Source organism: Erpetoichthys calabaricus, chromosome 1, assembly GCF_900747795.2.
Source record: "Erpetoichthys calabaricus chromosome 1, fErpCal1.3, whole genome shotgun sequence".
In the NCBI taxonomy this organism is placed as follows: Eukaryota; Metazoa; Chordata; class Cladistia; order Polypteriformes; family Polypteridae; genus Erpetoichthys; species Erpetoichthys calabaricus.
Genome location: NC_041394.2, coordinates 247,131,634 through 247,146,354, shown reverse-complemented (window position 1 = coordinate 247,146,354; position 14,721 = coordinate 247,131,634). Strand labels below are relative to the sequence as shown.

General features: G+C 37.3%; 1 protein-coding gene across 1 annotated transcript in view; it reads right to left on the bottom strand.

Moving 5' to 3' along the window:
• LOC114660836 (regulator of nonsense transcripts 2) overlaps window positions 1–14,721 on the bottom strand; it is a 102,158-nt gene that overhangs the window by 43,657 nt on the left and 43,780 nt on the right. Inside the window, 3 exon segments of the mRNA XM_028813786.2 lie at window positions 846–1,031; window positions 8,571–8,687; window positions 9,917–10,030. Coding sequence (XP_028669619.1) covers window positions 846–1,031; window positions 8,571–8,687; window positions 9,917–10,030 — 417 coding nt within the window.

Genomic DNA, 14,721 nt, shown 5'->3' with positions numbered 1-14,721 from the left:
AGTGTGTGAAAACATTGTGAAGACTTACAGAAAACGTTTTGACCTCTGTCATTGCCAACAAAGGGTATATAACAAAGTATTGAGATGAACTTTTGTTATTGACCAAATACTTTTTTTCCACCATAATTTGCAAATAAATTCTTCAAAAATCAGACAATGTGATTTTCTGGATTTTTTTTTTCTCATTTTGTCTCTCATAGTTGAGGTATACCTATACCTATGATGAAAATTACAGGCCTCTCTCATCTTTTTAAGTGGGAGAACTTGCACAATTGGTGGCTGACTAAATACTTTTTTGCCCCACTGTATTTATATTAAACAAGAGCTCCAGTCATGGGACACACATTGGTCATGCCAAAAAGCAGTCATGTCAGACTGGCTCATACAATAGTTTGAAGTTAACCAGTTTTGTATACCTTCACCAGTATTTCCAAATTTCTTTCATCAATATAAAATTATGTTCTTGCTTATATTCCAGCTTGGCTTTAAATCATTTTTAACCTCATTAAAACAATATTTTTATTGAAGATGTGGAACTACTTGTATAATTCATAAAGTTTATAAAGAAAAGAAACAAACTGAATTGGGTTGAATGACTTATTACAAATTGCAAAATGGCAAACTGTATAATTTATAATATATTTTTTAATTTAGTCACAAAAACATCTGCAAAAAACAAAATCAGATAGATTATGTAGGATTTGCATCATTTTAGGATATATATGTCTAAAGGCAAACCCTGTGAAATAGACATTTTGAAATTCAAGCTGACTTGTACCGAGGCACAATTTCTACTTGAAACATAGTTATGCATATGATTTTTGGCTGTTCAAAAAAAGATTTACCTTTTCTGTTGTAACCTTGGAGAGGTCTTTGTAAAGTAGTTTACGAATATACTCTTGAAGTGGCGGTCTCTTCTTCCTCACTGCTTTTTCAACTGGCGGTGGATTGCAATAATAATAAGCATTCTCAACCATGGTGACATAACGGGCATCTAAGTGCATTGCTTGTTTTTTTCGCATCATTTGCTCCTGTCACAGAGAATATTACACTTCAATACTACCAAAAAAAATATTACTTAAGATAATTGAAATATGCAAATATAATTTGATTTGAAACCAGCAGACAGTCTAAGAACTACCCAATGGATTTTTTTGAGAAAGAAACAAAAGCATTGTATTTATGAAAACCAAATAAATTAATCACATGAAAATAAACAAAAGACTCAATAGTTTAGCAAAGAAGGCAAGTTAACATACAGCTGTGGGAATCGTGTGATATTTTGAAGTACGTCTCAACCTGGGGAGAGGTTTATTGCAGCATTTTTTAGATTTCACTGGAAGGGGCTTTACTGCTCTATATAATGAAAATATGAATAATTATAAAAAAAATATGAATCCATCCAAGAGAAATTTAGAGAGAACATGTCTTGGTAGTATAACACTAATAATGAAGTAACTACTATTATTTTGAATGCTGTGTATTAAGGATATTAGAGATTAAACACACAATGCAACCATGAAGTGCACAGAAACAAAAAATTTTTTATAAAATCAAAGATTTCTATATAGGAAAGACTTCGACAAAGCACTAATGGTGCACCAGCAGTAGAAACAATCCTTTTCAAAATAAATCATATTGGTCATGTTGATGGTATACTATAAACAGAAGAGAGAAGCTATACCAAATGCCAGATTAACAGGGCATTCATTTTTTTTATGTATTTGCTACACTGTATTAAAAATTGTCGTCTTTAATACAGTGTCAGCCATTGTACAGCTTCCCTGCAGCAATTTTCAAGTTAAGGGCCTTGCTCAAGGGCCCAATGGAGTAGGATCTGTTTTGGCATTAACACTAGAATTACCAGAGCGTACAAAAAAACTCGTAGATCTGGCACACCTTAAATCCGTTCGCGTCTTTTGTCCTGTAAATGTACCGATAAAGACAAGCAGCCTTCTATTCCATCCCCCAGCCGCAGAACGTGCACAAAGTTCTCCCAGCTCATGCCTTGACTGATTATCTGGGAGTGAAGTGCTGGAGTTTTAGAGTGGAAATGATAGATCATTATTTGGAACACATGAATTTCGTGTGTGTTCAGTTTCTACAATAATCTGTGTAAACACAGTTAATACAGAAACGTTTTTCATATTTTAGTAGTAAATGACAAAATGTTGGCATAAACTATATAATGTGTGAAGCCTGAAGTCCAAAGATCAAATAAACACTTTCACAAAAGGTACAAGGGTAAGGCAACAGCTTCCGTGGCGCAGCGGTAAGATTTGTAGACTTGTGATCAAGAGTCCCCCGATTGCCACGACTGCCTCCTATATTTGCCGTTTTCAGTAGTGACCTGCTCTTATTGTTAATATTATACAGTACACACAAACATTTGGTTTGCGTCTAACAGTTTGGTTTGCGTCTGTAACAGACAGTGTACATTTATAATACTTGTGAAAGTTACTGTTTTATTTTCACTTTTATTCTCTCAGTCACAATCACGATACATACTATCACCCCCCAACCAAGGATCCGATGCGGACAGTTTTTATTTGAAACTGGGAATAACTGTAGATGTGAGTGGTGTTTTGAGGCAATTGAACTGGACATTCTCTGATCTGGAGGGATAAAAGCTGACACACAAACGCTGGTGAATCTGCCTTCTTCATATCTCACCGTCACTTGATTTTTTTTATATTCAGTTTTATTGAGTGTTCCTGCTCACGCTGGATTAGTATGCACCGTATGGTCTATGATGTCAAAGACGCACTGACAAAAAAAAACAAGAAAACAAAGACATAGGTATATATGATATTTGGAATTATTCATTTTATGACCTGTATAGTACATTTCTTCGGAAAACACTGTGGCACAGATGCAACATTATTCATATTCATTCGCATAACATCTTGCGCTTGTAATCACTGACCGCGTGTTTCGTGTGTTTTTTTTTTCCCCCGTTCTTGCCAGCGTCCACTTTTGGGTGCACAGTGCTGTTTCTTTTGTATTCCAGGACATGCAGAGGAAAGCATAGTACAGAGAGGTAAGTTCAGGGATATATGCCATCATCAAATTCAAATATTAACAGTTCACACACACACAAGGACCGTCCTTCCATTTACGACATGTGTACCTGTTGCAATCGACAAGCTTCTGTTCCAAGACAGCCACTTTCCCCAGGAAAGTAAACTGAGTCAGTGTCTGGTGCCCTTTCAATGTAATAGGAACCACAGCATAGAGAGAAGTGTGCGCATTGCAACAGGTACACATGTCGTAAATGTAGGAAGGACAGTCCATGTGTGTGTATAAACTGTTAACATTTGAATTTAATGATTGCATATAGCGCTGAACTTACCTCTCTGTATTGTTCTTTCCTCTGCATGTCCTGGAGTATAAAAGAAACAGCACTGTGCACCCAAAAGTGGACACAGGCAAGATCGTGGGGGAAAAAAAAACAAAAAAAAACCACGCAGTCAGTGATTACAAGCACAAGATGTTATGCGAATGAATATGAATAATGTTACATCCATGCCACAATGTTTTCCCGAAATGTACTATATAGGTCATAAAATGAATAATTCCAAATATCATATATACCTATGTCTTTGGGTTTTTTTTTTTTGTCAGTGCGTCTTTGACATCATCTATACTAATAAAAGGCAAAGCACTGACTGACTGACTGACTGACTGACTGACTGACTGACTCACTCACTCACTCACTCACTCACTCACTCAAATTGTCCAACTTCCCGTGTAGGTGGAAGGCTGAAATTTGGCAGGCTCATTCCTTACAGCTTACTTACAAAAGTTAGGCAGGTTTCATTTCGAAATTCTACGCGTAATGGTCATAACTGGAACCTCTTTTTTGTCCATATACTCTAATGGAGGAGGCGGAGTCAAGTATCACATCATCACGCCTCCTACGTAATCACGTGAAGTGAAAACAAGGAAGAGATTTACAGCACGAGTCAAACGCGGGAACGAAGGTAAATGACGTTAATTTTTGAGTGTCTTTTAATACTGTGTAAGCATACATATTAACACGTGCAATTAAACGTGTGCATTTACGGGGTGATTTCTCAGGCTTAAAAGCTCGCCTTTTATTAAAAAGGTAAATGCAAACTGTTTTCATTCTGAAGGGCACAAACCACGTTAGATTTCAGCCGTTAAACGCGCAAAAATGTCGGTACACCAGATAAATAAGCGCAACATATTATCAGTTGTATTGTATGCTTACAATACATATAGAAATGTGTTAATCGTTAACTAATAGTATGGGATGGTGTTTTTTGACTCGCGCCTTGAGTTAAACGATTGCATGTCTTGGTGGGTTTGCGTAGCTTATTGTCAATATCTTTACACCTCTTTTTAAGACTTATTGACTGAAACGGGCTTTCACGAAAAAAGTTAGGGCTTTGCTACAGGATACACCCTCCAGAAGTTAAGGAAGTAAAAATAAAAGGTATATATTTCTGTTTTATTTAAACCTTTTAAGTTTGTATGCATAGCCCCATTTGGCCGTTTTAGTTTTTTTTTTTTTTTTCTTTCTTCAGTAATATTTAATCTCCTTAAAGAAAAACAACATATGCATTTTACTTTTTTTGTATCTCTTTAGTAATATTTTAGTGTAAAAGGATAACCAGTATTTAAACCTTTTATGTTACTTTATAAAGTTATTTTACACAATGTTGAAAAATTAATAAGAAAGCTACATATTTTGGCAGCTGCTGCTTTAATTTTCCATGAAATGAAAAAAGCTCTCCAAGAGAAAACCTCAATGAAGAAGAAACAGTTTGCACTATCTAAAAAGGAGAAACCCTCATTTATAAAGGTTTGCTGCAGATGACTTAACTGAAAATAAATGAATAGTTCCTATGTGTATAATACATATTTATCTATTTGACTTATGCCTTTATTCCAGCAACTTGCAACATCTGAGGTACAATTTGTTACTTTTGTTTTTTGCAGCACAGGCAGGTGAAGTGTCTTCCTCAGGGTCACACAGTGGTGTCAGTACCAGGATTTGAACTGACAAGCTCCGGGTTTGCTGAAATATTACTGAAGAAAGAAAAAAAACGAAAACGGGCAAATGGGGCTATGCATACAAATGTCCATCCATCCATTATCCAACCCGCTATATCCTAAATACAGGAGCCAATCCCTGCCAACACAGGGCACAAGGCAGGAAACAAACCCCGGGCAAGGTGCCAGCCCACCGCAGGGCACACACACCCACACACCACGGACAATTTAGAATCGCCAATGCACCTAACATGCATGTCTTTGGACTGTGGGAGGAAACCGGAGTACCCGGAGGAAACCCAGACAGACACGGGGAGAACATTCAAACTCCACGCAGAGAAGTGAACCCGGGTCTCCTAACTGACACCTTTCACTGCGCCACCATACCGCCCGCATACAAACTTAAAAGGTTTAAATAAAACAGAAATATATACCTATTTTTACTTCCTTAACTTGTGGAGGGTGTATCCTGTAGCAAAGCCCTAAATTTTTTCATGAAATCCCCTTTCAGTCAATAAGCCTTAAAAACAGGTGTAAAGCTAAACTTGCAGCACCGCTATTCAATTACACTCGCCTAATGCCTCTCCTAAGGGGACATACTGTGGGATCTGGGCATCCGTCAAAGCACCAATCACAGGCCCGATTAGAAAGCGGGAAGCTGTGATTTGTCGTCTCTCTCCCATGTAACAATCACAGCCCGTGTTACAATGCACTATGTATGTATGTGTATATGTATATATGTGTATGTGTGTGTATGTATGTATGTGTGTATATGTAAAAGTGTATATGTAAAAGTGTATATATATATATGTATATATATGTATATATATGTATATCCATCCATCCATCCATCCATTTTCCAACCCGCTGAATCCGAACACAGGGTCACGGGGGTCTGCTGGAGCCAATCCCAGCCAACACAGGGCACAAGGCAGGAAACAATCCTGGGCAGGGTGCCAACCCACCACAGGACACACACAAACACACCCCACACACCAAGCACACACTAGGGCCAATTTAGAATCACCAATCCACCTAACCTGCATGTCTTTGGACTGTGGGGAGGAAACCCACGCAGACACAGGGGAGAACATGCAAACTCCACGCAGGGAGGACCCCGGGAAGCGAACCCAGGTCCCCAGATCTCCCAACTGCGAGGCAGCAGCGCTACCCACTGCGCCACCGTGCCGCCCTATATATGTATATGTAGATGTGAATATGTAGATATGTATATATATGTATATGTATATATATGTTTACATAACCTCTTTAAACACACTACTTCTCTGCTGCGAAGCACGGGTATTTTGCTAGTAGACCATACGGTGCATACTAATTTCAGCGTGAGCAGGAACACTCAATAAAACTGAATAAAAAAAAAAAATCAAGTGACGGTGAGATATGAAGAAGCCAGATTCACCAGCGTTTGTGTGTCAGCTTTTATCTCTCCAGATCAGAGAATGTCCAGTTCCATTGCCTCAAAACACCACTCACATCTACAGTTATTCCCAGTTTCAAATAAAAACTATCAGCGTCAGATTCCTGGGGGGGGAGGGGGTTATAGTATGTATCGTCATCGTGACTGAGAGAATAAAAGTGAAAATAAAACAGTAACTTTCACAAGTACTAGAAATGTACACCGTTTTGTTACAGACGCAAACCAAATGTATGTGTGTACTGTATAATATTAACAATAAGAGCAACTCACTACTGAAAACGGCAAATATAAAAGACAGTTGGGATCGAACCAGGGACTCTTGCTTGATCACAAGTCTACAAATCTTACCGCTACGCCACGGAAGCTGCTGCCTTACACTTAAACCATTTGTGAAAGTGTTTATTTTATCTTTGGACTTCAGGCTTCACACATTATATAGTTTATGCCAACATTTTGTCATTTACTACTAAAATATGAAAAATGTTTCTGTTTTAACAATGTGTTTACACAGATTATTGTAGAAACTGAACACACATGAAATGCATGCGTTCCAAATAATGATCTATTATTTCCACTCAAACTCCAGCACTTCACTCCCAGATAATCAATGAAGGCATCAGTTGGGAGAACTTTGTGCACGTTCTGCGGCTGTGGGGGGGATGGAACAGCAGGCTGCTTGCCTTTATCGGCACATTTACAGGACAAAAAACACTGATGGAGAGGTGCTAATGGATTTAAGGTGGGCCAAATCTAAGAGTTTTTTCGTAGGATCTGGTAATTCTAGTGTTAATGGGATTTGAACAGCCAGCCTTCCAGATACCAGCACAGATCCTTAGCCTCTGAGCCACCATTCTCATCACTCATGAATCTGAGAACCTGAATCAAAGAAAAAGTTAAGACTGAGAGCTGGTAGCGATTTAAATGAGCGATATAAACTTAAGACTCTTACAATGTGCTATCAGAAATAGTCAAAGTTTACTCTTAACCATTACTGTGCACAATATAAAAAGCAAAACTGGAAAATAAAAGCAGTCATTGTTTTAATTTTAGTGCTTTGATGCATTTAAAGCATCTACCACACTATTACACAGTACACACGTGTGATTAAAACTATGCTGTACTTGAAGATCTGTCTTAATGTAATCACCGTAACAAATATAGCCTTAAGAATAGTATATGTTGTATAGTGCAAAATTATTCAAAGAAGGATTCATTTAGTGGAATGAATTCTGTGCAACAATATATGTATGCTGATAAAGTGAAGTGCAGTATTTCTGGTCAATATATAATCTAAGAGATTATAACAATACAGAATGAGAAGATATGTAAGTAACAGAGGTTGAATGGTGTCATCAGCAAAAAACACAAGTATCCTTTGTTTCACTTCCTGGCAAATGACAAAGAAACCCAGTGAATACATATACATAATACATGAACTTAAAAGGACAGAAAAAAATTCTCTTGATCACTTTCTTTTTTACCTTATTTATCAACAAAAAAATATATGCTATTAAAATGTTAATGTAGTCACAAATTCCATATCTTTTAAACACAGTGTTTCCCAACCTTTGTGCTGTTGCAACCCAGTTTTTCACATGCCAGCATTTTTGAGACCCACCAGGGGTGGTGGGGGTGTCCCCCTTGGTGAATAGCACATGATTGTCAAAACCTGGGTCCCATGCTATTACCAGAGCATCAAAGCATTAGATGGATCAAGTGTGATCATCAACGCTTTTCCTCCTTGATGAATTGAACATGATCATCAGAGCAGGGGTTGGGAAGATTGTCCAGGATAGGCCTCGATCCACCTGTGATGCTGCCATCGTGAATCAAGCGCAATTGTCTTAGCTTTGGGAGTTGGGGGGTAGGCCTGGTTTTGTCTGGGGTCGGACTGGGCCCCTGAATGCAATGCTGCCACAATCCACTGGTTGGGAAATGCTGCATTAATGACATAACTTTAAAAAAGGATAAGAAGATGTATTACGTTATAAAGCTTTAAATCATTTAATCAAAGGCTGGTTTTAAACTTCAACTCATCATTAAATACATATTTTTTACATAAAGTAACATAATGTCTGTATAATTGGATGATCATATTTCAAGATTGCCTTACCAAAAGAACACTTGTTCTCAAATGTGAATCAGTTGTCCTGAAGAGGAAACGGCCACATGTTTCCAGAAGTGTACAGGCCATTTCAATATGGTGATGGGAAAAGTCTGACAATAACATCTGGAAGAAGGAAAAGTATTTTATGAAGCTATATGAAACCAATGAAGTCCAAATTATGCATAAAGTATGTCACAGTAGAAATTTAAACGTTTTAACCACAGTAAAAAAAAAATTCTTGAATATGTATACATTAAGATGACTATTTCATTTTCCCACTGTTTAGCGCTTATTTCTATGCATAGAGCAAAAGCAGGACTAAATACCTACAATTTTCATATACCTGGGAAATAGTCTTCAAAATGCATAAAGCAAGTGTTAGTTTACAATTAATGCACTGTACTTGACAATAGCTATTTAACCTACTAAACAAAATAAATTAAGTAAGGCATCATTACAGAATGAATTTGCATTTGTAAAAAGAAAGCAGTTAAATTAATATACAACTAATATGTAATGCTGTTTTAAGGTGATTAGGGTGAACCCACAATCCTTTTATTTAACTACACAGTAGTGTGCAAAGCAGAGTTCAGGGTTATACTATGTATCATTACAGACATCGAAGACAACAGAACATGTCAGTTAACTGTGATCAAATTAGTTCAAGCAAACTGGAATATCATGGATGCATAATGAAATGAGCTTGAAATTACATTTTCAGTTCACTTCACTGTCCTGCTGCAAAAATACCTGAGTTGGTATTACGGATGGCTGAAACTTTAAATAACTTTGAACCAATCTTCACACCGAGTTTGTGTTTTATAAATTCTGACATTTCTGTTATGACTTATGTACAGTATGTTTCCGAGTGTAAGCAAATTTTATACATGAGGCCTCAGATTCAGGCAAAAACAGACAAAAGACTTCAAAATTTACTTTGAAGATTTCTGAGAACAGTCAAATTATTTGGATAGTACAATGGAAACTAACATTTCTTTTTTGCCAATTTGAAATTTACATGTACAAATTCAGAAACTCGAAAGTCGAAGATTTAACTGCACTTTTTGAACATGTAAATACAGGCAGTGGAAGAAGTGTTAAAGAAAAAAAAGCAGTGTGATATTGTTAATGACAGACTGTGTCTGCTAAGTAGCTTTCCTAAATAAAACCTAACTGACTGTAACATAAACTTCAAATTAAACAAACTCTCCAAAATGTCAGTAACTTAAGCAGAATTTAAAACAGTACTGTGTTGCTTCCTGATACAACACAGTTCATTAGTTTGATATAAATGTAGTAGTTTTCATTAACAGAAGAAAAAATAATCAAGGAATATCAACAATTTCACTAACCTTCAAACAGTGAAGTGTGTCATTTTTAGAGAACATCTTGAACTTAGTTAGTTCTCCTATAAATCTTACAGTTTTATTTTTAGTTTCAATATTGATTTGGTCCTTCTTTCGTACCTGTAACAAAAACGGAAAAAAATGACGTATTTAAAACAAAGCAGCTCCATAAAGTTTTAGAAAGTATATTATCTTTTTCATCAAATGGAGAGATCATGAAGCACTAGTATAAAATTAACAAGCCAAAACATAATCTGCTGTTAGTTCAATGGAGTTTTAACTATGACTGGAAGATACAGCCAGCTTTTCACTTGTTGCTTGATATTTTTCCCCCATACAATGATGGAGGACAATTGAAAAATTTAATTGCACAATTAAAATGTTTAATCAAAATTGACTGCATATTAAATTGAAATGTTATGCAATTTCTTCAAGCACATTAATATTTTTCTTTAAAGCAGAAATAAAATCGGTGATTAATTTCTAGCACAAAACAGTTGTAATAGTCCTTTGCCTATGCGTATTAAATTATTCCAGTTAGTTTATTCAATTGTTTCTGTTACACAAAACTGTTCAATAAACAGTGAAACACTAACCAGTCAAAAACTCAATTTTCATTTTATTTTGAGCCACATCACAATGCACATTAGTCTAGCACTTTGATTGGATCCATCAACAATTCAGTTTTTAAAATGGTATAAACATGAAAAATAAGACATTATTGTTTTTTCTGTTTATTTAGCCAGTTGCTTAAGCACACCAGTTTTGGTTTTTATTAGCAACATATTCAGACACAGAAAAAATGTAGCCAGTGTTGGGGAAGGTTACTTTTGAAGTTAACTTAGTTACATTACTCATTACTTACAAAAAAGTAACTAAGTCTGCTATACAGCTACATTTTATAAAATTATAAAACAGTATGTTTCTTTTGCATTTCATTTCCTTCTAGTAGAGATATGAAACCCATACATAAAATCAAAATAAATCTATTTACTTGAACAAAAAGAAAAAAGAATCTTAAAACATTCAATACTACTCCATTCCAGATCAAGATGATAACATGAAACAGGATTCAATACTGTTAATTTTATCATGCAGCTTTCAGCTCTCCTCATTTTAAGCCTTTGTTCTAACATTGGGTAAAGTAGAACATAAATGAAGCTCCAAGAAAACTTATTTTAAATTTAAATGTAATGGTCAACTACTTTGTAATTAAAAAATATGATTAGTCCTTCATATGTTGTGAAGTAAATAACAGCCACCAACTTTCCTGAACCTCTCAATCACCTAATCGCACTGTCTCCATCCATCTATAGCAAATAACTGGATTAAAACTAAATTGATACTTTATTAATATGTTTCTGTTACTGGATTGCACACAGCACACTCTTTTCTGATTGGCTGTGCTGACTTTCACCCATTGCTGCTGCAATGATCATTGGCTCCTTGCGATCCTAAACGAGGCGGACTAGATTTACCCTCAGCACATGCAGGATTAAATGCATATCTACAACCTTTGTTCAGTTCTTTACAATTTATTGCACACCGTGCACATGCTTAACCTTGCCCTTACTAGCGGTCACCAAGTGCATGATGTAACAGCATGAAACATTTTTAGTTAAAAAATAAAAAAAGTTTATAAAGTAATAATCATCATCATCATTATTATTGTTGTTATTATTGAGTGGAGGGAATAAGCTTCTGTAGTAACGCAGTAACACATATCCGTTTGGTTTTTCTTTAAAGTCATCCTTGCAATTACTTTAGTTATTCGCTACTTTAAAAAGTAATCTGACCACATAACATACGCAATTTTTAACACTGCAAGGAACAGTAGAGGGCAGGGATGATAAATATTTGTAGCTACAGTCATATGAAAAAATTTGGGAACCCCTCTCAACCTGCATAATAATTTACTTTCAACAAAAAAAGATAACAGTGGTATATCTTTCATTTCCTAGAAACATCTGAGTACTGGGGTGTTTTCTGAACAAAGATTTTTAGTGAAGCAGTATTTAGTTGTATGAAATTAAATCAAATGTGAAAAACTGACTGTGCAAACCCTTGTAATTTTGGTGATTTGAATGCATGTAACTGCTCAAAACTGATTACTTGCAACACCAAATTGGTTGGATAGCTCGTTAAGCCTTGAACTTCATAGACAGGTGTGTCCAATCATAAGAAAAGGTATTTAAGGTGGTCAATTGCAAGTTGTGCTTCCCTTTGACTCTCCTCTGAAGAGTGACAGCATGGGATCCTCAAAGCAACTCTCTAAAGATCTGAAAACAAAGATTGTTCAGTATCATGGTTTAGGGCAGCATTTCTCAACCTTTATGTATTTGCGACCTGAGTTTTCATAACAGTTTTAAATCGCGCCACCCCCTAACATTTTTTTGAAAGGAGCCCACTAATACCAATTTGTTCTTTTTTAATTAACGATATATCATAGATGCATATTTTATTATACCTACTTAACTTTTATCGACATTTATCTAACTCTATTTTTCTAGTATCAGAATGTAGTTTAAGTTAATTTGTTTTGGTTTCAATAGATGTATTTTTCATATTTTCGATTCTTGTTTTCTTTTTTTCACATCTTCGCGCCCCCCTAGGGGGGCCCGCCCCACAGTTTGAGAACCACTGGTTTAAGAACCACTGGTTTAGGGCAGCAGCACGGTGGCGCAGTGGGTAGCGCTGCTGCCTCGCAGTTGGGAGACCTGGGGACCTGGGTTCACTTCCTGGGTCCTCCCTGCGTGGAGTTGGCATGTTCTCCCCGTGTCTGCGTGGGTTTCCTCTGGGCGCTCCGGTTTCCTCCCATAGTCCAAAGACATGCAGGTTAGGTGGATTGGTGATTCTAAATTGGCCCTAGTGTGTGCTTGGTGTGTGGGTGTGTTTGTGTGTGTCCTGCGGTAGGTTGGCACCCTGCCTGGGACTGGTTCCTGCCTTGTGCCCTGTGTTGGCTGGGATTGGCTCTAGCAGACCCCCGTGACCCTGTATTCGGATTCAGCGGGTTGGAAAATGGATGGATGGTTTAGGGCAAGGCTACAAAAAGCTATCTCAGAGGTTTAAACTGTCAATTTCAACTGTAAGGAATGTAATCAGGAAATGCAAGGCCACAGGCACAGTTGCTGTTAAACCAAGAAAAATACAGGAGTGGCATATGCACAGGATTGTGAGAATGGAGGCGATCTGTGCGTTGTCTGTAACCAAAGACTTGCAGGAACATCTTGTTGCATATGGTGTATCTGTACATCGTTCTACAATTCAGTGCAATTTGCACAAAGAACATCTGTATGGCAGGGTGATGAGAAAGAAGCCCTTTCTGCACTCATGTTACAGAGTCACTTGTATGCAAATGCTCATTTAGACAAGCAAGATTGATTTTGGAACAAAGTGCTTTGGACTGATGAGTAAAAAATTGCCATTGAAACGAGATAATCAATGTTATTGACTTCACTCGTCAGTGGTTTTAATGTTGAGGCTGACCTGTGTGTGTGCGTATGTGTTTGTGTATATATAAATAAATAAACAAATACATAAGTAAATAAAACATTAAAAACACATAGAAAAATTTCCTTCATACAGTCAACTACCTATACAAACAATATCCACCACAACAAACAACATACTATATTTTGAAGCTTGTAGCACTTTCATTTGTTGTACTGATCTTGCCTCATAAAGCAGAAAACTACAATGATAATACAGTGATCCCCCTCCTATCGCAGACGTTACGTTCCAGACCCATCAGCGATAGGTGAAAATCCGCGATATAGAAAGACCATATAAATAATTTTTTTTTTTTTTTTTTTATAGTTTACGCCTTAAAATAGCCCTCCCACACGCTTTAAACACATGTAAACTTATTATGATTGATGCGCAGAGTGACAAGCCGAACAGGCATCTTGGCAGAAGCAGCACAAAGCCAGTAGCTGATCCGTCCGTTTCTCCTTAGCGTGTGTTCAGCTCCCCACTTCACAACGCGAGCGGAAGAGACGCGAAGTGGCAGGAGCGTAGTGTGCCTCTGGGGGGGTTGAGCGAAGCAATCGAGACCAGATCACCTCGGAAAGACACTTTGACGACACACAATAGTAGACATTACAACCTTAGGAAGCAAAACCCGTGAGATGGTGACTTTTGAACGTCACGCCCTACTTACAAACAATTTAAAACAAGTTCACAGACATCTAACCTAGCAGTTGTTGGAATGCTTTTGGCAGACACACTTTATGTGCTCCCAGCTCTTAAAACAACGACAAGCAGAACATGCAGCTCGCCAGTAGATGATCCGAGCACTTTTCCTTCGCATGCGTTCATCCCCCCCCCCCCCACCTTCAGAACGCTAGTGTCAGAGACGCGAAGTGGCAAAAGGACAGCTGCTGTACAGGCTTTTAAATGATTGATGCAAAGAGCGACAAGCAGAACACACAGCTGGCCAGCAGGAGCAGCAGCAAGACAGCAGCTGAACCGATCGCATCTCTTTAGCTTGCGTTTAGGACCCTCCCTTCACAACGCGAGCAGCGTTATTAAGTCTTCCAAAAAACAGATTTAACCACACCTGGGGCAGGAAATAAAGGACAAATATTGTTTTTATAAAAGTTTTAAAGTAAAAACGAAAATAATGCATATGTAACAATTCCCATGAAAATAATCTCTTTAAATTGTTTATCCGGTAAACCTAACCCAGGGGTGGGCGAGCGAAGCAAGCAGGGGGCGGAGCCCCCTAGTAATAATAATAATAATAAATCCGCAATGTGGCGGGGGCACGATAGCTGAACCGCGATATAAAAGGGGATCACTGCATTTCATCC